Raw genomic sequence first — 24,216 nt, 5'->3', positions numbered from 1 at the left:
TCTGGCCCCGGAGCAGAGGACCTGGACAGTGCAAGCGCACGTTCGAGCTCCCGCATAGTGAAGGGGGCATTATAAGTTTCCAGATTCAGCGAGTGGAAGGAAGGTCGCCGAGCCTCTTCTGCCTCTTTCCTGGGAAGGAAGGCAGGGTGGTAATGGGCGGAGCTTGAAACCTCCGCGAAAAACCGGCCGAAGGCGTTGGAGACAGCCACAGGATCAACGAGGACCTCATTACCTGAGGTCAGGCCAGGTACCGAGGAGTGGGCCTTAATGCCCGACAGCCGGCGCAGGCCACCCCATACGACAGAAGAGGGAGTACAACTGTTAAAGGAGCTAGTGAAAGAGGCCCAACAAGCTTTTTTTGCTGTCTTTGATGACTCTACGGCATTGCGCTCGGAGCCGTTTGTATCCAATACAATTCGCCAACGTAGGATGGCGGCGAAAGGTGCGTAAAGCACGTCGTCGAGCACGGATAGCGTCTCTACAAGCCTCATTCCACCAGGGGACGGAAACGCGACGTGAAGAAGAGGTAGTACGAGGAATGGAACGTTCGGCAGCATTGATGATAACAGCCATGAGGTATTCGACCTGACTGTCACAGCTGAGAAAATCGTGGTCCGGAAAGGTCGCCAGGGAGGAGTAAAGTCCCCAGTCAGCTTTCAGTATGTTCCAGCTCGAAGGACGTGGGGATGGGATGTGGTGCAGGAGACGAACGACACAGGGGAAATGGTCGCTCGAATAGGTGTCAGAAAGGACATACCACTCGAACTGACGGGCAAGAGTGGTAGAACAGATAGAGAGGTGCAAGTGGGAGTAGGTATGAGTAGAGTCCGAGAGGAAAGTCGGGGCGCCAGTATTGAGGCAGACAAGATTGAGATGGTTGAAGACATCCGCCAAGAGTGAGCCTCTTTGACAGGATGCAGGAGAGCCCCAAAGGTGATGATGGGCATTGAAGTCGCCAAACAATAAAAACGGCGGGGGAAGCTGAACAATCAGTTGCATCATGTCAGCCCGACTAACAGCGGATGACGATGGAGTGTAGATGGTACAAACTGAAAAAGTAAAAGCAGAAAGAGTAATACGGACAGCTATTGCTTGGAGTGGGGTGGTCAATGGGATGGGATGGTAATAGACATCGTCCCGAACGAGCAACATGACCCCACCATGAGCTGGGATACCGTCCACAGGGGTGAGGTCATACCGCTTCGAGGTATAGTGGGTAAAGGCAATACGGTCAGTCGGGCACAACTTGGTTTCCTGGAGACCAAGGACGAGCCGACAGTGCAGGCGGAGGAGCAGTTGTAATTCCTCCCGATTAGATCGAATACCTCTTATGTTCCAATGTAACAAGGCCATCGCTAGTCAAAAAAGAGGGGGAACGAGACGGGGGAAGAGCTGGTCACCTCGACGGCCACGGAGGGTCAGGTTTCGAGGGAACAACGCTACAACCGGCGGGAGGCGGATCCTGTTCCATCGAGTCGTCGCCAGCTGCGGCCGCTGTCCCTGGTGGTGTAGGAGGGGCATCATCATTTGCCGACGAGAGGCCAGCTGAGCGCCTGGCAGCAGAGCGTCCCGGCGAAACTGAGGACGGCTGGGAGCAGCGACTCACGGATGGAGCATCAGACGAAACGCGCCGGGGTGGAGAGGGGGATAGAGACTTCTTCTTGGGGGCCTTCTTGGAAGTCCGAGGAGGTACAAGGGTGGTGGGCTGGACCCGAAGGAGGTCCTCACGCGTGGGGTCCGTTTTGGAACGCCGGACCTCGGAAGCTGGGGTCCGGAACGTTGCCCCGATGGACGCCTGAGAAGAGAGGGGGGGAGGAGGAGGAAGAGGAGGAAGGGTGGCCCCTGGGGCAGAGGGGGCGGGTGCCACGGGGGAGGAGGATTTGGAAGGGGAGGATTTGGGAGGCGGAGGCAGAGACCCCGGATGGGGGGAGGAGGTGGAGGGGGGACAGGATAGGGGTGAGGACACCGCGGAAGGAGGGGACACAACTGAGGCAAACGAAGTGGTCAACGGCACGGGATAGAGGCGGTCATACTTCTTCCTGGCCTCAGAATATGAGAGACGATCCAAAGTTTTGAGTTCTTGTATCTTCTTCTCCTTCTGATATGCGGGGCAGTCTGAGGATCTAGGCGAGTGGATGCCAGGACAATTAACACACCGAGGTGGTGGGGTGCATGTATGTTCCTCACGAAGAAGACGTCCACAATCGCCACAAAGGGGCTCAGCCTCACACCGTGACGACATGTGCCCAAAGCGCAAACACCGAAAACAGCACATAGGAGGCGGGACGTAAGGTCGCACGTCGCACCGGTAGCACATCACCTTTACCTTCTTTGGGAGAACGTCCCCCTCGAAGGCGAGGATAAAGGCCCCGGTGTCGATGCGACGGCCTTTGGGGCCGCGCTGGACTCGCCGGACGAAATGCACACCTCGGCGCACCAGGTTGGCCCTGAGCTCCTCATCAGATTGCAGCAGGAGGTCCCGATGAAAAATAACCCCCTGCGTCCTATTTAGTGCCAGATGCGGGACAATGGACACTGGGGTATCCCCTAGGCGGTCGCACGCCTGGAGCGCCGCCGACTGTGTGGCGGAGGTGGTCTTTATAAGAACGGACCCCGAACGCATCTTACTGAGAGCCGCGATTTCCCCGAAGATGTCCTCAATGTGCTGAACAAAGAACATGGGCTTGGAGGTGGCGACCGTCCCCCCCATCGGTTCGAGAACAGACCGAATAGCGGGGGAAGTACTTTGCCCCAAGCCGGCGGGCCTGTCCCTCCTCCCAGGGAGTGGCCAAAGGGGAAAGGGCAGGAGAACCAGAACTAGAGGCAGTACCTTTCCGTTTGAGAGACTCGGCCGCAAAGCGACCTGATACGTGTTGACGTTTCATCTGCGAAACGTCCGCCCCGATACCACCCACTCCGACCAGGGGCTCTCCCCACGGGCGCCACCCAGCCTCAGCAAGGGCCACCTGGCAGGATGACCGTTGCCGGGAGTCCTGATGCCCCAAGGAGACGGGCATCTACTCCTTGGCCGACGTGGGGAGGTTGCAGCTCAGGTATCGGCAGTACGATCCCTGTGTTGTCAGGGGGGCTACAACCTAGAGGGTACATGACGACCCCACCACAACGGGCTGGCTACCGTGCCGGATTTCTGGTGCCATGGAAAGTCCATCATGATCGTAGGTGCAGATGGGGACGCACTATGGGCGTAACTTGTACAACCCAGGCGTTTAGGCCCAATTTGAGGAATAGTGGGTATGGTTACAATGCCGGTACAATGCTGAGTGCCAAGGACTTAGTGCACTGAGGACCAGTGGTACACCACGTAAGGCGTCCTTCCCCCAAAGGCTCGTGCTTTTGTAGAATTTTGAAAAATAGAGGTCAAGCCCCAAGGGGGACCATCACATGAAAGGCCGAAACGGTTGAAACTTGTTTTAGTCGCCTCTTACGACAGGCAGGAATACCTCGGGCCTATTCTTACCCCATACCCGCAGGGGGAGGGGTTTTTTTTTCCTTATGCGGGTAAAGTTCAAGGTGATAACTAATGAGCTTTGAAATGCCTGTTGCATCGCATTTATGGATTCCACTTTTCCATGTAATATTTAATCGGTCAGGCGAACAGACACTCCAATGTTATTACCAACCGCATTATCGGCAGTTACGATTGGAAATTTTGTTCTAATTTCTCTTCATAATTACCACCTTTTTTACTTCTGTCTTCCTCATACGCTTAATCAGTCGTGATGTTTCTATATTTAGAAAGCCAATCTTAACGGCTAGGAATCTGAATTTTAGCCTCATTTCCCTTTATTTTTATACTTTCTCAGTAGCCTGCTGCATTCGTGACATTTGCAACAGATAAGGTAAAGTATTTAAGCTGCTTATAAACTGAATTCAGCTTTAGCATGTGTTTTCTGTTGTAACCATCATGCGCACCAAATGTTCAAAATGAAGCGAAATTTTACTCCAGACAGCGAAACAACCATTAGAAAACCATCCGAAACGATTCCGAACACGATTGCACACTTACGTGACGACCTGCAAAAACTCCGACGACATCGTAACGCCTGTGCAAGTGCTAGTCCGAAATAAAAACATCGTATCGGAGCATTATAAGTAAGTCTGCGTTATTTCTTAATAGCTTTCAGCTTTGCATAAGTAAAACTTACGTAACCTGCACGTGGTCAGTTCTGCTGGTATTTTTTTAATTTAATGTCGAGATATTTGGGTTCTTAGTTTTTTCTTGAGATACCAAGTAAGTGAACTTTCAGAAAGCGTGCGATTATGCGTGAGAAGCTATTGCGTTTTAAGACTGAGCTAGTGGGGCGCAATTTCCTGACCAGTTTTATTCCGGCTACCCAACAGATCCTGTCACGTCATGCGTCACAAACTACCAAGCAGCTTTAAAAATGAAGGTGAAGAGAGACGTGTGAATAAACATTTGGAAGTCAAATTCGGTTGCGAAGACAGACTTTCCAGACAATAACAGAATCAAATACTTTACAAAGTTGAATTTTTCTCCACATTACACTTTTTAATTTATAGTAGTGTGTTTGAAATGCGCTAAACAAAAATTACTTTACACACTAAAGCTTAACCCTTTCAGATCTGAATTTTTCTGGCAGAAAGAAACTTTTCTTTGTGCTCTAATGCTGTTATGTGATTTTTGATCATTTTAGATGCAAGATTTATACACATGTATAGACTCGTTTTGAAAATATACTTTTTACGCTTGGCTTCTTTTTATGGGCAATTTTGAAATGTTCACTGTTATAATAAACAAACTGATCATTCAATAATTACCACGCAAAGAACGATAATAGTATTCAACCATTCACTTGTTGAAACTTTTTAGTTATGCCCAGCTGGTTGCAGAACTCATGCATGGTGAAAAAATGAACACTCACAAACATGTGCACGTGAGGTTTCCACTGAGGAAAAAATATTTGTTGCAGCTAGGACACAGTGCACATGAGGTTTCCACTGAGGAAACATATTTGTTGCAGCTAGAACACACCAAACATTGGACACAATTGTTGGCAGTGGGTTCTTACTTTGAATCACGTCCATAAACATTATAGTTAGCAATGGATAAGATTTGTGTGCTAACTGCAGAAAATTAGCTTGGACACAAACTTCCAACATGCTGTACTGCTTTTGAAATTGCAACGATAGGAAGTAAGTGAATGAGAGTGATAGATATGTTTCAAGTGACCGCCAAAGTGTTTGGACACGAATGACGTTTCCGTGATGTGGTCAGGTACCCACGTTCTAACAAAAATGTTATGTACGCGACATTTGTTTGCGATCCTTCATAAACAGACTGCGTAAAAATTAGGTTACGCGTTTTTTTTTTTTTTACCCAACAAATATGCAATTTCAATAACTCGCAAACTGGCGACCAAATGGAAAGTCATCTGAGGAAAAGAACGTCCCAGTTATGAATTCAGCAACAACGAAGTTGATATTCAAGCAGCTAGCGCTGTGCATTTTAATGCAGCGTACCGAGACCAACATGAGCTGTCAGTATAGTTATACAATATATCCGAGATGGTTACTCTGTGGTCTAGTTTTAATTACCTTTACATAACTACTTACCTCCTTCAGAACATCGTTCAGGAGTACAGAAAATTCGAAAGTAAATTTTGGGAGCACCACGTGTACTGCAGTCGGTCTGAGCAGTCCGAGATCTTCTCGCAGAGCAAATGGATTTACAGTGCTCAGAAGGTTTTCGAGACCATCCCTGTCGTCCGGCAGGACGATGAACATTGAGAATTTCCTGCCCTGTAACAATGAGTACAACGTTTTACTATAATGAACTTGCAGAGATTCCTCACACCGCAGTCACAGAGATAACTCGGGAATTGCTAATAATATGCAACTTACAAGATAGGGTAATCGCAATATGCTTGCATTAATCTCTTTAGAGTGTAAGTAGAAAAATTCTGCACTCTGACGCATGAACTGTGCGGCTACAGTTTTCCCTTTGCCTGTGTAGAAATTGCTGGTGAAGGTAAGCTGGGGCTGAAACTGATACTTCCAAGAGCCTTTGAAGTACAGTGCGTTCACAAGCAGGAGGACAGCGTCCGAAAGACCATCTGTAATTAATACCTTCCATTAATAACCAACTTTAATTAGAATTTCTTGTTGTGATAAACTTTAAATTCACTTAATTTTTTACCTTCCAAGTATTTAAATTTAGAAGATAATAGCAGCTACATTATAAATTAGTATCTTTCAGTCATAACTGACACGATAACCTGCCATATAGAGTTGAAGTTTTATGGGTATTTTGTCCTGACAAGAGTGGTAAAGGAAGAAACTTAAAGGTTGACAACCTGCGACAAATTGCTAAAGAAAATAAACATTCAAGGTTTACTTTTCTAACAGCAATATATTAAATGGCGATGAGACCTCACAAAGTGAATATAACGGCTGAATATTAGTATCTTCGTAGGAAGCTGTATTTTATTACTGCCTGTAGTATGTGTGTATAACCGAAGCAAAGGCGTGTGTAAGTAGTGGAAACGAAATGTGAAAAAAAATTTGCTGTAAGTTCGCTCTTGAGAGTGGTTTCCACGAATGACATACAGAAAAAGAGAATATGGTTTGAGCTATACATACCTTCATTCATTATTGAGTCAATGTGACCACGTGTAGCATTTTTTACCCATTCATTAATTAAGGGCACAGTTTTAGGATCTCTGAAGTCGACATTTTGAATATCACTGTTATAAAACGCCCTCAGGATTGTAACAAAGCGTGGTCGTAGTGTCAGTGAGACGTCTGCAAATACTTTGTTTCCCAAGTCGAACAGATAATCCGGGTTGCTTCCCTGTGGATAGAAATTTCTGACTGAACAACTGGTTAATTCCTAGTCACACAGTTTTACCAAGACTTCGTAATAAATTGTGTAACTACTAAATCGTGTTTTAGTTTTTTTCAGGGCGACTTTTGATGTGTATGGAAAATCAGACTATGTACAGATGACACTGAAAAGAATCCAACGGTTATATACCATTTTTCAAGCAATCTAATTTTTACAGAGCTATAGCTAATTTTCTGTAGCTCAAAACCGGCAGATCCAAATAACAGAAAACATTAAGTAATATGATCATATTATAAAGAATGTCATGCAGCTGCATCGCAAATCACCCTGCAAATACTATTTCGATAATCTGTGATGGGAAAGAATACTGTTAACAACTGCAGTCAGTTACTAGCTTCAATTATGTTTTAACGGAAGGATAAAGAAACTTACATCTTTTGCAACTAAAAATTTATTTTTGAGTACCAGATATATTGCACCAATAGATGTTTTGTATCTTCAGTTGTCTATAGTAGACGTAAAATTGATTATGCATATTTCTACTCGAGATTTGTAGGGGTTCTTTTTCAGTTTCTTAAGTCTAGCTATTTCTGTTTACAGTATATGGTTGTGTTTTGTACTTACATTCATTTGTGTGTCCTGTTCATGCAGCCACTTTTCATTCTGTATGTGCTAAATGCATAAAATATAAGTTTCTTCCAATAAATATTTCTTTGCATATAATCTATACTGCAGTTAACTGCACATGCTTGCCTGCTCTTTGTCATATGCCTTAGAGCTGACAGGCATCATGGGAGAATTTAGAAGTGCTGGGGTGGTAATGGAGGAAGGATACGTGGTAGGAGGGATAGAGAGAGAGAGAGAGAGAGAGAGAGAGAGAGAGAGAGAGAGAGAGATATGGTAGACTGAATTAGTTTGAATATTGGTCTTCTGTTGCTTGTTTGATAATTGAGAATATTCTTATTTGTGGCCTTATGGGCCTTCTGTATGAAATATTCCTTTAAAGTGAACACCCCCTCTTGTTGCTATGGCAATGATTTGTTAATGTGAAAGTTGCGAAGTTGGGCAACACTTCGGATTCCAGACAGAGAACGCTAGTTCAAAGGTCAGAATAAGATATTTTACTACCTCCTGTAGCAGTATGTTTAGTAGTACACCGTACCGTTCAAATCAACCATTGGAGTGACAGCTTTTCCTTACCAAGCAGTGATATGAAATGGGCAAGCATTAAAAACCTGTCGAAGAGAAGGCGAATGGAAGTTACAGTGCATCTATAAACAAAATATCATAAAGGACGCTAGTTTGCAGCTTTTATCAAGCAAGCATGATAGTGAATCGACAACAGTCCGCCCTGGTAGCTCAGTGGTCAGCGTGACAGACTGTCAATCCTAAGGGCCCGGGTTCGATTCCCGGCAGGGTCGGAAATTTTCTCCGCTCAGGGACTGGGTGTTGTGTTGTCCTAATCATCATCATTTCATCCCCATCGACGCGCAGGTCGCCGAAGTGGCGTCAAATCGAAAGGCCTGCACCAGGCGAACGGTCTACCCGACGGGAGGCCCTAGCCACACGACATTTCCATTTACCAGTCAGTAAAAATATTGAGTGCTTTTTGTGCCTGGCCTGAAAAAAATTTTAACTGTCGCTGTTACCCCTACAGGCAACGCTTGCTGTCAATGAATTTTTAGGTTATTTGGGGCATACAACGGGGAGAGGTTTAGTAAAAAGAGCTACCACCCCAGGCAGCAACAGTGGTTCTAATAACTCAGATGGCACCAATTCTAGGTTTTGATGATAAATACAGGTATGGTTAGATCATTCCATGGTGTGAAGTCTACAACAGACTTCATTAGTAGCAGCTGGCGTGTGGTAGCATCCCATTCCCTCGGCAACCGATGATCAAAAATTTTCAGTGGATGAGAGACAAGGCAGGATATCATGTGCGACATGTGGCCACGAAGACCTTTAGGATAAGGCACAGCTACTAGCATTAACGTCGGATAGAGCACCTGCTGTCCAAATTACCAGTTTTATGAACTAGAGGCAAACGTGCTACGTACTCAATGACATGATATGCCATACCACCACGTCAGGTCGTGGTGGTGGTGGTGGGACACTCAGCTGCGCAGTCATCAGCGCTCATGCGAAGTCCCAATTTTTACACAGTCCAAATTAGCCACGGTCGCGAATGATGATGAAATGATGGGGAAAAAGACACCCAGTTGCCAGGCAGATCAAAATCCCCAACCTGGCCGGGAATCGAACCCGGGACCGCATGATCCAGAGTCAGCAACGCTAGCCACTTGACCACGAGCTGCGGACACCACGTCAGGTGGTGGGCCCATATGACGACAAATGCAATCTGTTACATTAGTTCTCTGCATCTTCACATACAGGTACTTCCATCGTGAAGCTGTACATGAAATCTCGACATGTCTGAAAAGACTAGGTGCCATTCCGTTGTGCAGCGTTGTCTTCAGGTGCGCCATTTTCTGTGCGCCTCTGTTGGCTTAAAGGAACCCGCAACAATGGTCGCATTGCTGGCATTCTGTGGTGTTCGAGGCATGGTTGCACTGCCCACGGGGATACTGGTCTCGCTGAAACCAAGTCACTTTTGTGACTATATAGTTGACATGGCTGTAAAACCCTGCACAGTCGAGCGAATATAACGTCTGTCCTCTCGGGCACTTGTGTGGCGCCATTGAGATCCTGCTCAGTGTCTGTTATGGGCCGCCTGAAGTAATTAGTTCCACATTCGCAGGACAGTCTTGGGATCCCGACCCACATGAACAGCGGTATCTCCGAACGAGAGCGTGCAGTCTCGATAGGCCACGATCCTGCTGCCGAATTCCGGTATGCTTGGGCAGACTTTTCTCTTTACACTAAGCATGACTATCTTCTCAGACAACCAACATCCAAACGCGATATCTGAATGAAGAGGCTGCTACTTAATCTGGCATTACTTAATACTACTCCGCGCAGTTATGCTGAAAGGACAATCACGTGCATATCCAAACATGTAGTACACTCCGTGGCAATTTGAGGTTTGTTGCACGCCGCCTTCATGGCGTTGCAGTTTAAACGATCAACAGTGTAATTGTAGGATGATTATAGAAATCTGGAAGCTCTCAGAATATCTTTAGCCTCGTCGTATACACTCTTGGATAATGATTCAGAGGACGTTTATTCAAAATAAATAGTTAACTAAATACAGTTTAGATGTTCGGAGTGTTACCTGCAGCGAGGCCACGATGGCACTGTACTTGTCGCGCGTCTGCTGGCGGTCCTTTGTGAGCAGCAACCCCGCTTCGAGTTCGCGCGCTGTGTCACCCGTTGCGCCCTCGTACAGCATTGCTAGGACCATCTTGACGCCGATGGGTGAAACTACCACATTTCCCGGGTAGCGTGCATCCAGCGCCCGGCAAAGTGCCCAGTCGAAGGCATCGAATCGCTCTCCCGCAGACACGGGGAGGTAGTCGTCGTCGTCCCAGAGGCTTGGGTCCTCAGCAGGCGGCAGGTCCAGAAGGGGTGGCACGGCTAGCACTCCGCACAGGAACACGACGACTACACAAACAAATCTCATATCACACTCTGGCCTTACTCGTGGTAGCTATTTTCTCCGTCTGTGGCATTCCATCTGAGTTACAATTAACACACTTCATCTGGCAATAAGAGGAACTATTTGTAGTCTTGTTGCTTTTACTGTTGGGAACATTAATCTGCAGTTTATCTGCACGATATGAAACAGTTTAATAAACAGACGAGCTAGCTCAGGAGTGCAAGTAATTTTACATCTATGTGAAGTATTCTACAAGGCTTATTGCATGGGGTGGTCATGAAGTATCGATTCATTTCTAAGAAATAATTTGTATATTTCCATAATACATAATTTTAATCCATTTCCGTAATAACATGGCCCTTTTTTTCAATTTAATCGGGAAGAATGCCTACGATAGAGAACGTGTGGGTGTTAGTGGGTGGCTGTGTATTTTATCTTATCTGGAAATTAAAGTATTTCACCCAATAATTTCACAAACCAGCACCAACAAGATAAAACATCCTGTTAGTTGTCAAGAAGTTCCAAAGACCTGGAAACGTTGTCTGTCAATCACGCTCCCGGAAACGGCCTGTACCACAAGAGAGCGTTCAGTGTATCAGAAGCAAACTGAAGAAGTCCGAATGTGCATGAACTCTTCCTTTAAGGAACCAGTTTCACTTATCAAAATCAAAGAGCTAAACAAATAAACATGCCACATTCAGTGCTTCACAAATTTGAACACTAAGCTCACGCCGATCTCCAAGCTGAGTTATGATTTGATAGGAGCTACGTGCAACGAACACCTCGTGGCAATTTTTTTTTTACTGATGAGGCCACATTTTACATCAGCGGAGAAGTTAAACGCAACTGCTGCATTATGAGTAACAAGGCACCTCACTCTACCATTAAATAGCAAAAACACTCATCAAAAATTAATGTTTGGCTTGGATTCACAATGACTACAGTTTATGGACCCTTTCTTTTTGCGGAAGAGAAGAGAAACATACGTTGGTATTCTGGAGCAATCTCAGGACTTTGCAAAAACAAACAATATCTGATGGGAAACCGCAATCAGTGGTTATTAATTAATAATAATTAGCAATCTCAGGAACCACTCTTCAGCAAGAAACATTGTTGATAATTGTGTTCCAACAGGGTAGAGGATTCTCTTATTTTACTCTCGCAGAAAGGAATATCAGTACCTAATTGAAGATTCGCCAAAAGGTGGACAGGAAGAGTTTCAAGATTGCGTCCACTGTGTTTACCTGATATGACTTCCTTGGATATCTGCTCTGCACCTGGGTGTATGTGAACTCAAGTTTGTGAGAAACAGAGGTTAGGGATCTCAAGGATCTAAGAAATCAAATCCGGGATGCAGCGTCAGTCGTTTCATATGAAATGGTTGGTTGGTTGGTTGGTTTGGGGGAGGGGACGAAACAGTGAGGTCATTGGTCCCATGACCTAGGATGGCAGGAAATTGTTCCTGAAGCCCAATCATCAAGGGGAAGGGGTCACGTGCAAACAAAGGAAAAAGGGATGTCAGGACATCAGGAAGAGGAATGAACAGGAGGTGGGGTGGGTGGAAACAGAGAGCAAGGGTGGCTCAAATACTACACATAGTGGGGCACCAGCACCACCAACAAACTGTCTCTACACCCACGCCATACCGTACCAATATCATGAGACAACAGGGACACAACCTGGGGAAGCAGACAAGGAAAGGGGAAACAAAACAGCCCAACAGAGCAGATAAAATGTAGGGAAAAGGCGGAGAGAACCTGACCGGTGTGGAAGCAAGGTCAAGGCCTCCATAACCAACGCCTACACGCATCATACACTATTAATATTTCATATTGTTAACAGAAACTTACTTATATTACAGCCTGGATCGACTATGAGAAGGCCGGCCGCGGTGGCCGTGCGGTTCTAGGCACTTCAGTCCGGAACCGCGCGTCTGCTACTGTCGCAGGTTCGAATCCTGCCTCGGGCATGGATGTTTGTGATGTCCTTAGGTTAGTTAGGTTTAAGTAGTTCTAAGTTCTAGGGGACTGATGATCTCAGATGTTGAGTCCCCTAGTGCTCAGAGCCATTTGAACCATTTGACTATGAGAAGGGAGGGGGTGGGGGAGTGTGCCATGATATCAGTCTGAGTGGTTGTATTCAGGTGCCCTAGTAAAATTTTACGGAATCTAAGGTAAAAGAACAGCATAGAAACTAAAAATTTACTACAAATTGGCCATTTTTTTAGAAGATCAGGTAAACTTAGTGGGGTGTAGCTTCTCGAGTTGCAGACATACTGATAAGCTGGTAAAATTTTCTCGGGCTCTAGTGGTTTAAAATCCACAAACTTCCGGCCGAGTACTCCTTGGCCATTGTCAAGTGGTGACTGTCTAATGATTGCTGCTGCCGTCCTTATACAGCCGCGCTGTCTTCAGTGACGTCACTGGTGCTCGCTCCAGCGCCATATATGGTAATGTTTTCATTGCGCGCTTACTGCGCCCGCCTCAACTTACCGATGGCCGGGTTCCAGGTTGTGCTTAGCTACAGACCGCCATCTTTATTGAGGATGCTGTCAAAAATTTGTAACTATCACTTCTTTTAAAACACTATCCCAAAAATTATTAGTCCGTGTAGTAACAGATTTCTCGGCCAATCCAATACGGTGTCCGTTTTCTGAAGTATGTCTCGCCACCGCTTATTTCTCAGGATACCGAAGGCGAAAACATCTCTCGTGTTCCACACAGCGCTGTTCAATAGTTCGTACAGTCTGTCCCATATAGAACTGTCCACACCCACACGGTATTTTACATGCTCCTGGTGTTCTGAGACCAACATCGTCTTTCACAACCCTTATTAGCTGTCAAATTTTAGCCGGTGACCTAAAAACCGTATCGATTTTATGCTTCTCATAAGCCGGCTAATATTTCCTGTGAGAGCCACAGAACGGCAAGAACGCAAGCTTCTTCGTCCTTGCAAGATGACTTGAGAAATCAGGCGGTTGCTGTAGCCATTTTCTTTTAAGACTTCCCGTAAGTGGCTCAGTTCCTTCGGAAGACTTTCAGCATCTGAAACGGCTTCCGCTCTATGCACCAATGTCCTCAGACAGAACTTTTTTATGAAGGGTGATCATAGCTGGTAGCATGCAGATATCGGTCTGTGTGGGTGGCTGCGACATCAATTTTCTTTCCGGCGGATGAGGACGTCTAGAAAAGACAATGTACCTTTCTCTACTTCCATCGTAAATCTGATATTATGGATGCTGAAGTTGAAAAATTCTACCAGATTTTCACGCCCACGAAGCAAGAAAACGAATGTGTCTTCTACGTACCGATAAAAGCAAGTAGACTTTGCAGGAGCCGTGTCTAGGACAATGTTTAAGTACTCCAGGAAGAGGTTGGCTATAATTGGAGCTAATGGGCTTCTCGTCGTGACGCCGTCCGTCTGGTACCTTGCCATGAGTTCGATTTAGGCGCCGTACTGCATCATCAATTGCAGACAGTCGATACGGGTCTGTACAAGTTGAGCAGGGCTTTGCTATAGCTGTGATTGAAATAACAGCAGTAGTGCTGCTGCTTTTAGCGAGTATCGACGCATTAAAGAAATATGGAGAAGTCCCCTTTCCGCACCGGGTTTGAAGAACATGATTAGGAAGTTCGAATTAACTGGCGATTTGGGCGTTGCTCTTGGGAGTTGCCGATGGCCAATTCCACCACGAATTATTGTAGTTACTATTGCCATGGCTGAGAATGTTGGACGCAATGTGTGATCTTTAAACGGTGCACCAGCTGTGTCACGACAGTTGAATATTCCATGGTCCACCGTTAGAGAAGTGCTGCACAATTGTGAAACTGTGTCTAGGACGGTTCTAGGCTGTCGTCGATGCAGATGGTTGTCACATTGAGCTACGTTTGTAACGTAGAACGTAGGATACGAAATTGAACGTTACCTTATCATTTGGAAATGCAAATGTCTGTCAATGGTTTATTCGTTATTTCTTTTCCGCGTGTCCTTACAAATGTTTCCACAATGTTGAATTGTGCTGCGATCACACTTTTTAAGGGGCCCTCTCAAGTAGCGAAAGTTTAATTGTAACACCCTGTATATAAAAAAAATTTTCCGCTGCAATACCATGATAGCAAATTTCGTAATTTATCGGTTTACTAGACTCATTATAGCACTAGTCTGAGACCAGAACAAATGCGAGGAAGTGCTACACGTCGCCAGTTATTAATTTGAGACTGGTTTTAGCCGTTCTTGAACTTTATAGGGGATAGGAACTGTGCTTACATTCGATACCTCTATGCTGGAAAGTAGCGGTGCAGCAATAGAGTTGCCTTCTCTGTTGAGGTCAAAATCTTATCTAGGCGGGCAGCCGTTACTGTTGGTAAAGAGAACCTACACAAACTGTTAGGAAATTAGTGTATTTAGTTGCGTGACAATGTAATAGTGGTATCTCCTCAAGAAAATAATTAGTGAATTATGTCTTCAAGCAGAACTGCAGCAGTAATCTGTCAAACGTTTCTTGCGGGAACAGCAACCATTTGCATTGCCTTTGCTATCGAGGAGAAAATATTTGTCACATCAATTTTTTCTAATAGAAAAGTTAAATTGACATTCGTGGAGTGAACAACTTAAATCGTTGTTAAAAATAAATGCGTCATAACATGCCTGTAACAAACTTATAATAAATATTAATGTCAATCACACACCAACAATAATGAAGGATTGAGGAATAAGTACCCACCAATCTATTTTGCTCACTGGAAACGATCTTGCAAACTTACCCGGCATTATTAGTCCCGAGCCATTTCTTTACTTTGTGGAATACCTTTTATTACAGATAACATTACACATGGACGACGACTAAGATGGTTGCGAATTCACGAAATGTATTTCAATCATAGTGATTAGACACTTTGAAGATATTTACAATAGCTGAATATAAAGTATAAGTAAATCATATCCTGAAGTACAGATTCTGCTTGTTTTAACAAACTACATGCCATGTCTCCATCCGGTTCTTTGCGGAGCCCTTACAGGGGTCGTGGGAAATAGGGCTTTGCAGCACACATTTTACCACTGTCTGAATATTGTGAAAATTTTCTTAGCTACTGTCGTGGGTCTTGCACAAGCGCAATAGGAAATGTCATTCCATGACGACTCGCGGTAATTTAGGTGACAAATGTCCTGTCAAAGTTTGACCTACTATACATGTAAATCTAGTATTTTAGTTTATTTATAAATTTCGTCATCCACTTTACAAGAAGTTCCACAGGTTTGTCGATGCAATAAGTATTTTCCTTTGAATCTTCAAGTAAGATTTCTAAAAATTCAGTTCCAAGATGGAAAGTCCTTATACGCTAGTGTTTATTCTTCCTGTCTCTTAAAACTTCTAAATGTTTCCTTGTAAACAATGGAGATACTAATTTTACGAAATGAGTGCAGGATTTTTAGTACGAAGTTTGCGGCCTAGGTGCTTTTGCGCAGCATATGATTGATGCGAAACGAGCACAGACCAACGTACATTCATTTTAATTGTGTATGCTTGACAAAAAGTCAAGCCACGATCTTCAGCGCACTATTAGTTATGCATGGTAGTATTTACGTTCATCGTGTAACTAACTGGAGGAACGTAGGTTCTGCGATTGAGTTACCTAAATTTGTATCCATTTTACAATAACTGAAGGAATGAATGTAGTCGACGAAGTGGACCTAATTTTTTCGCAAGGAAACTCAGAGGTATGCCGTAATTGTGTTGTAAGTTATAGACTTACAATGTCTCTCTCTCTCTCTCTCTCTCTCTCTCTCTCTCTCTCTCTCTCTCTCTACTGACATTAGCGTCTTTTGTAACCTCATCCCCTAATACTCAAAATGAGAATTAAATGAATCAGTCAGTTACGAACTTCAACACTACCCTGCTTTGGTATTCGATGCTCGATCATGCGAAAACCACGCCAAGTTTTTCTCACAAGACATTAAAGTTCTTTGGTCAAAGCAGTCCGACTATTACTTGACTTTCTAAAAGCATTTTAGTCAGTACCCCACACCTACGGTTATTATTCAAAGTACGATCACATGATAGCATCAAAAGATTTGCGACTGGACTGATTTGTAGATAAAGAGGATGCAGCATGTGCAATTGGGTGAACAATCTTGTACATAAGTAACTTCAAATGTGCCCCAGGGAAATGTTGGAACATTTTCTGTCCATGTTTTATATTTAAGACCTTGCACAAACAATAGTAACTTAAGACTTTTCGCAGATATTGCAATTACCTACAATGAAGTACTGTCTGAAGGAAACGGCACGAATATATATCGATAAGATTTCAAAGTGATGTACAGATTGGAACTCGCTTTAAATGTTCAAAAATTGTAAATGTTTGCCGTTCACAGAACGAGAAAGCTTAGTATCGTACGACTACATTATCAATTTGTCGCAACTGGCATCTTTCGACTCTCACAAATACCCGAATAACGACTTGTTTGGATATGAAATTGAACGATCGCATAGGCTCAGTCGTAGGTAAAGCAGGTGGAAGACTTCCGTTCACTTAGGATACTACGAAAATGGAAACTGTCTTCAAAGGCGATTGATTACAAATCGCTCGTGCGACCCATGTTAGAATATTGTTGAAGTTTGTGTCCCGAATTAAGCAGGACTAACAACGAAGGAAAGAATTAGTGGACAAAGTTTTGCGCGGTGATGCTGAAAAACTGGCAAATGCTTTAAGAAAAATTGCCAAAACATAGCTACAAAGTTTCAATAACCAGCTTTAAGCAACGAATCAACGAATATAGTAAATCCCAACGCATCGTTCCCGCAGGGGCCACGAAGACAGGCAATACAGCGCGCACAGCAGTGTTTAAACATTCTTCCCCCGCTCTATAAATGAACAGTATGGAAGGAGGCCCTAAGAAGCAGTAAAATAGGAATTACCCTCTTTCATGCACTTCATAGTGATTTACTGAGTAGAGATTCGATTTTTATTTCCTCGTTTAAGAATTGTCTAGCTAGAAAGTTTGCTTATTTCGCCAACCCGAAGATTCCTGTGCATTGTGCCAATGTGTATCATATCACGCCCAGAACTAGGAATTCTAAATTAGAGGTCGATATAAAAAACGCACGCGCGCGCGCGCGCGCACACACACACACACACACACACACACACACACACACACACACGATACAATAGAAGGCTCGCGCGTTTACTGTACATTAACGGAGAAGAGTCACTCCAGCTCGTTCACTTTTAGATATACGTGACTGTCTTCAGAACGAGCAGCTTTATGGGTTGTTAGACACGTAAGCAGACAGTGTACAGGAATATTTTCAGGCGCTGTCGCTACAAAACGCGCTTGGAACTGTAAAGCCTGTTCCAACATTGTCTCGTACTACCAGTAGGAATTAAGTTTAAGTGATTTTAACCATCACTCATGCTCATTCAGTTAGCTTTAGTTGCATAGATTATAGTAAATTTTTATCTAAGCTTCCATTCCATCCGAAGTACTTCAAGGTCAGTTTTAGCTTTTGCATCGCCCGTTCATAGTTCGATTGTGTACTGTCACTTTACAATGAGATCCATCATCTTCTGGAAGTGTTCGTCCAAAAAATTTCATTTTGATCCAGATTTTATTCTTTTGCGTATGAAACAGACAATTCATCTACCCTTTTAACAGCAACAATACTGGCCTCAGCGCAAAATAATTATTTCTGAGGTAGACATGCTTTACTGTTTCTATATTTTGTCATCTTAATTCGGCGTCTTGCAGGTGCCACCTATCTTCCACCAGAACAAGATTGATCACATCTTAAGTATTACGACTGCTAGCGTGATGCTAACTATGTCTTCCTGACACTTTGCTGTTATCTTTGACATCGTGAAACCCCTTTTTTTATGGCTGGAAAACAATTTTTGTTGGCGATTAAAGGACTCAAATGTTCTTTAGCAAACAAAAACGTACGTTATGCAAAAAAATGATTTTAAATACTTTTAACCACGGAATAGCACATATGAAGTAGGAATATAGGAATATTTGCTAGTTTGCTTCTGTTATGAACACTTGACACTGAAGCATTTCAAAGAAATTTCCATTGATTCATGATCCATTGAAAAACAAAGGGCAAATTTTGTTATTGGCTTATTGATTTCAGTTTAGCTCTAGCATTTCAATATGAAGATTAAAGTTTTAAGGAATTTGCAGGAATGAAAATCAGGACTCCGTTATTTTTCCAGATTTTCATATTTTTACACACGTCCTTAAAACATTTCACGCCGTGTGACGATGGGCTGCTGGTAAATCGTCTTACTCGTGGCAGGTCAACGGCTAGTGACGTGGAACGGAGAGGCTGCTGCTGGGGTATGCGTAGGCTGGGCTGTTCGCAGGCTCGTCTCAACCGCCTTGCCATTGTACCCCGCGGGGTCAACGTTCGTTCACATAGTTCCATTGCGCGCTGGGGGAACGTTTTCCAGGAGAATTGCAGACGTAACGATACATGCACCGCCACCGCAGAATATGAGAGAAACTCTGAAGCTATGAACTGTATCCACGTCTACTCGATAAGGCCAATTTTTACCATTTAACTCCAAAATATAGCTTATTTACAAGAAGAACGTTGCGCATTCTTGCCACCATTTAACATTATGAAGGAGGGAAGGAATATCAGCGTTTAACGCCGTCATTAGCAACAGAGTAAGCTCTGATAGTCGACAATGGGCAAAAACATTAGCCGTGTCCTGTTCTACACCTACATCCATACTCAAAACCACTGAAGTGCATGGCAGAGGGTACTTCATTGTACCACTTCTTAGGACTGCTTCCCGATCCATTCCGTGTGTAGCGCGGGAAGAATTATCACTTAAACGCTTCTGTGCGCGATGTAATATTCTAATCTCTTCGCAATCCCTAAGAGCTGCTTGAAGAAACTTTTTAAGCATGCTTTCATAGGATATTTCGAACTTATTCTCAAGTGTATGCCTTTTTTTTTCGAAATATCCTTGACGCTCTCGCACAGGAGGAACTTCTGGCTATTCGTACAACTTTTTGTTTACGTGCAGTATGTCCTGTTAGCCCTGTTTCGTATGAGTGCCACACACTTTAGCAATATTCTAGACTGGATCACAGGAGCGTTTTGTTTTTTTTTTTTTTTTTTTTTTTTTTTTTTTGAGTAATCTCCTTCGTATACTGATTGCACTTCCCTAGTATTCTACCACAGAACTGAAGTCTACTACCTGCTTCACCTGACACTGTGCCTATGTGATCGTTCCATTTCATATCTCAGCAAATTGTTCAGAGAAACAAACCCTCTATTTGGCTTAATCGATTTGAGGAAACTACGGAAAACCCTAATCAGAATCGCCAGACGATTTGAACCCAACTCCTCCCAAAAGGAAGTACAGCGCCTTTCTCACTGCTTCACCTCGCTCGGAGCAGTGTATATGAATCAACAGTTCAGCGCGCTTGTCTGCTCGTTAGGACGACGCTAGCTTGTTTACGACTTCTGTGCGGTTGTAAATGGGTATCTCATCAACGATAAGTTCCATCATTACTTCGCTCCAACAATTTTCATGTTCTTTTGCCATCTGGTGGCCAAGCAGATAGAACGTGGCAAGTTTCCTAAAGGTTTTCATAATGTGCTGTAGCTTAATGGGACCTGTCGTTACGGTTCCGCTTTTTTCCTGCCACTTTCATCACTTCAGGCAATGATTTGTATGTGTGAAGAATGTCAGGTTGCACCGTGGTTCGGAGTTTATGTTCAACTGTAAATTTCTGTATGACTGGCTTGGTACGTCATTTCAGCTGTCGGAGAAAAGCGATGGCATACCACTTTTAATAAGACAATGGTAGTAAAACTTCTATTCAAAGCAACTTTAGAGTTTAGCAAAGCTTTGCCTTTTAAAGCTAGGGAAATACAACGATTAGCGCGCATCCTCTCCGTCGATAGTTTGCTAGCTGAACTTTGAGATAAATTTAGAGATTCAGCACTCCAACAATAAAATGGGGAGGAGTTTCCTAACTCATTTACCGTGGAAATTATATTGACTATAACGTGAGTGATACGGTGACAGTAGCTGCTGCACGTAATGAGTCACAGCATTCCGAAATTATTACATGTCAAAAGCACTTAATTTAACTTTGATATCGCCGTAGTCGCAACCCTGAAGGTAACTGTGTCCATAGCATTCGCTGATTTGTCAGTTATCTCGATACCGGCATGTGTTTTTGTAATATCGGAAAGAAGTCTCGCGATCGACACTTTTCGATTTCTTCCCTCTGAGCCGACTGCCATTGTGGTTTACCAGCGTGGTGTCACGAAGAGAAAGGGTGGGGCGTACGAACCAGGAGCCGACTCCTTAGCGACAAGAGCACTGACCTGTGAAGGCGCGGACGGCCATGGTGTGCGCTGCGCGGCGCGGTGGCGACTGCTGGCCGCTGGCTGCGGTCTGACTTGTTTACCTGCGCTCCCCTCCACTTCCTCCACACTGGCGCTGGGCCCGGGGGAAGTACTGTCCAGATCACTCTGCCCACCGGAATTTCTCGCGTCGCGAGCCGCATCAACCTTGCCTAACACTTTAGGCATGTTCCACAAAGCGAATTTATGCAGCTTGCAAGCACAAGTTGACCAAGTATAATAAACTGCGTGTGGAATTATTTCCAGATAAATCTTGGCAGGAGGCCTGCTGAATACTTCACGAAGGGAAAAAGCTCCATTGTCGAACATAGGCTCACAATCGCTACGTCTACACGAGTCTGCCAAAACTGGACTTCGTAAAGCAATTCCCAATACCGTTTCTGGTTAGTTGTGTAAACACTCCCATATCTATCTGGAAATGCGGTTCTGGCAGCTGGATTTTCTCCTCCACTCTTGATTTTCGCTCCCACGTAAACAGCCAACCGTGTCTGAAACATACTTGGATTTTCAGGTTACGCCTCTTTTGTGAAACTTTTCGACTAAACTGGACGGAGGGACTTATTGTGCATCGAAGAAGAAGTAGAGATATTAGACTGAGCACGAAATTGTGTGTTTCCCGATTTTTAATTGAAGAGAAACAGTCGTCGGGCTTACTAAATCGAAAACCGGGTCAGCTGGTTTCCAGAGAGATTGTGTAAGACAACTGGCGATCAGAAAACCGATATTTGACCGGTATCAAAACTGCCTCAGACCTCATAATTTAAAACTACAGCGAAAATCGGTTTCAGAAATTCGGTTTTCCTCTGCCGGAAGTTATGTGTCATGTAGCAACTGATGAAGACCGCATTCTCAGCTTTTTCTAGTTTGTATTTATTTTTCTTTCGTATTTAACTGGGAACTCGAGTTTCCGGTGTCTTCCTTCTTCATTACTCCCATCACCTGAGTGTCGTAATTTGCTTATAAAAGTCTTTTATATAAGGCCACGAAAGAACCAGTGAAGGCAGTCGGCTCCTGACAATGGCAACGGAGGATATCGTAATGACTTCAAAGTTCTCATTCACGTTTGACGCGAAAAAATGTTGGTAAAATATTGTCTACGTTATTTGGAGATTATCAGTCTGATTCTTAGAAGCTGCATTTTACATTCAAAATTTTTTTGAAAGTATGAGGTTTGTGTTACTGCAATATCACTTGCATTCCTTGTAATCCACGAACATAATACTGGCATTAGGGTCTAACTAACCACAGCGACAGTTTTCTCGTGTCTAATGGAGAGAGCCCGTACTGCGTCTGCCTTTGCGGAAAATAAGTGCGTAGGGGTATGGAGAAAGCATTTTTCCAACAACATTATGTCACGCAAAATTCATAATTAGCAGCTGCGGGTAAATCTTCTTTTTGTCTTTGGTGCCGAATTACTTCAGTCTGTTTCTTCGGATGGATAGCAAGAAATGTCACTCGTGACCTCATTTGTAGTCCTACAGTTAATTAATTACCTGTACATTTGCACAGCAATGCTCGATGTGAAATGAAGCGAAATGGCCTCGTCATCTTGTTTTACGCTTCGCACAGGGAAATCACGCTTTTCTTTTAAACGTACACAATTTTACTATTAAGGACGTAGTAAATAAATGTGGTAATGAAGATCGAATCGACTCACTGCCAGAATGGTGCCAACCTCGGAAGCTTAAGACTGACGTCTCGTAGAGTGTAAAATGTATAAAAAGTGCAAGAAGAAACATCACACCGGGATAAACATAAGAGTGCTTTGTGGTCAATATTACAGGAGCCGACTGACAAGAAAAAAAATCCATATTTTAGTGATATTACCTGTAGGAAAAGGTTCGACCTCCGAAGAATTTATATTAGTAAAGGCTATGAGTGGCGAGAGACGTTATATTTACTGGCAAACGTAGATACAGTGTTAATATGTATGAAGGGAGCGGAAATATGTGTTGCATGGCAACAGAGTGGTTTATATAAAAAAGGAGCTACTGCCCACAATAAAGCGCTATGGGGGCTGTGTGATAATATGGGACTGTGTATCTCCGACTGAGGTGAGCGTTCTTACATTTACTGATAGTTCTATGGCAAAAAATTGTTACTCGGTGTAGAAAGGAAGGAAGATTAGAACCCCATCGACATCGAGGTCATTAGAGATGGAGGACACGCTCAGAAAAGTTCAAGGATGAGGCAGGAAATCGGCCGTGACCTTTGAAAGGAACCACTGCGTCATTTGACTGGAACGATTTGGGGAAACCACGGAAAATCCAAATCTGGATGGCCGGCCTCGGATTTGAAGTCCACTGTGCTAAACACTGCGCCACCTCTCTCGGTCTACTCGGCTGTATTAAAAGATTGTTCGAAATATGGTGAAAATTGTACTTCAGGTCAACGTGCAGTTCTACAGAGATAGCGACCGTAAACACAAGGTGCACAGAGTGAGTCTGTAGTTACTATATAACTACGCTAAAGTTACTGAAATAGCCTCACAATTTCTACATCTCGATGTTACTGAGAATTTACAGGAAACAACGGTCAATTTCGTTAAAAGAGGACCTATTGACAAGGTTATGGAAAGGCTGTCTCGTAGTCAGCCCAAATATACGGCAACAATTGCGGGGAACATGCAGAAACGCTTAGAAGAAATAGTAATAAGAAAATTATCACAGACAAGGAATTAAACAGCGTTAAAGAGACATTTCTATATTTTAACAGGAAAGGGGCAGACTGTTAAAGTAGCCCAGAGTTATGTTCCTTTTTCGTGTTTCTTTCTGCACGTTGCTTTAATATTTAATTATTAGTTTTCAGTTGTGTGTGTAAACAAATGCAGATGTGCAGTATCGTCATACGATTGTTGTGTTTCATTCATAAGGATGCAATATATAGCATGAAATCTTGCGTCATAAGGAGGGCAATCATTAAAGTTAGACACTGTAATAAGGTTCTGTATCATAAAAAAGAGAGTTTGAACTTGATTTAGACATCTGCAAGATCTTCTAAGCTCCATGGAACTCCATAAAGTAATAGGAACGACGTTACGTATCTTTGTACTCGCAAAAGCAGCTCTAGTGAGAAGTCTGATGAGCCTCACTCTTGTTTATGAATCAATAACTAAATTTAGTTTCAGCTTGTTGCTTTTGTGTGTTTTGCAACGTCTTCTGCGCGTCTTATATTAGGTAGTCGTTTCGATCTTAATCTCTTGGAATCTGGCAGAGAATTGCATAGGTACATCTACCATTCACCCACCTGAATACATGTCCTGCCCACATCCACTTTGTTTTCATTGGGTTCAAGATTATGTCTTCGACTCTAGACTCCAATCTATTTATTTGTTTTCCTATCTCTCCTATTAATTCCTCATACATTTCTCTATTGCTCGTATAATAACCTCCTGTTTTTAAGTGGTTTTCGCGTTAAGTATTCACATGTTACTGCCGTAAT

At 43.7% G+C, this 24,216-nt stretch overlaps 2 protein-coding genes across 2 annotated transcripts in view; one reads left to right on the top strand and one right to left on the bottom strand.

Moving 5' to 3' along the window:
- LOC124723178 (serine protease inhibitor 2-like) overlaps window positions 1–20,839 on the bottom strand; it is a 32,228-nt gene extending 11,389 nt beyond the window's left edge. Inside the window, exons 1-5 of the mRNA XM_047248372.1 lie at window positions 20,737–20,839; window positions 10,059–10,387; window positions 6,622–6,832; window positions 5,884–6,095; window positions 5,596–5,781 (exon numbers count right to left, since the gene is read on the bottom strand). Of these exons, the coding sequence (XP_047104328.1) occupies window positions 5,596–5,781; window positions 5,884–6,095; window positions 6,622–6,832; window positions 10,059–10,387; window positions 20,737–20,758 (960 nt within the window). The 5' untranslated portion in view covers window positions 20,759–20,839. The remainder of the gene's footprint in view (window positions 1–5,595; window positions 5,782–5,883; window positions 6,096–6,621; window positions 6,833–10,058; window positions 10,388–20,736) is intronic.
- The window catches only part of LOC124723176 (constitutive coactivator of peroxisome proliferator-activated receptor gamma-like), a 735,979-nt gene that overhangs the window by 580,501 nt on the left and 131,262 nt on the right, over window positions 1–24,216 (top strand). The gene's annotated exons all lie outside the window — the stretch shown is intronic.

The sequence above is a fragment of the Schistocerca piceifrons genome, chromosome X (genome assembly GCF_021461385.2).
Source record: "Schistocerca piceifrons isolate TAMUIC-IGC-003096 chromosome X, iqSchPice1.1, whole genome shotgun sequence".
Taxonomy (NCBI): domain Eukaryota; kingdom Metazoa; phylum Arthropoda; class Insecta; order Orthoptera; family Acrididae; genus Schistocerca; species Schistocerca piceifrons.
This window is presented reverse-complemented; position numbering and strand designations above follow the sequence as displayed.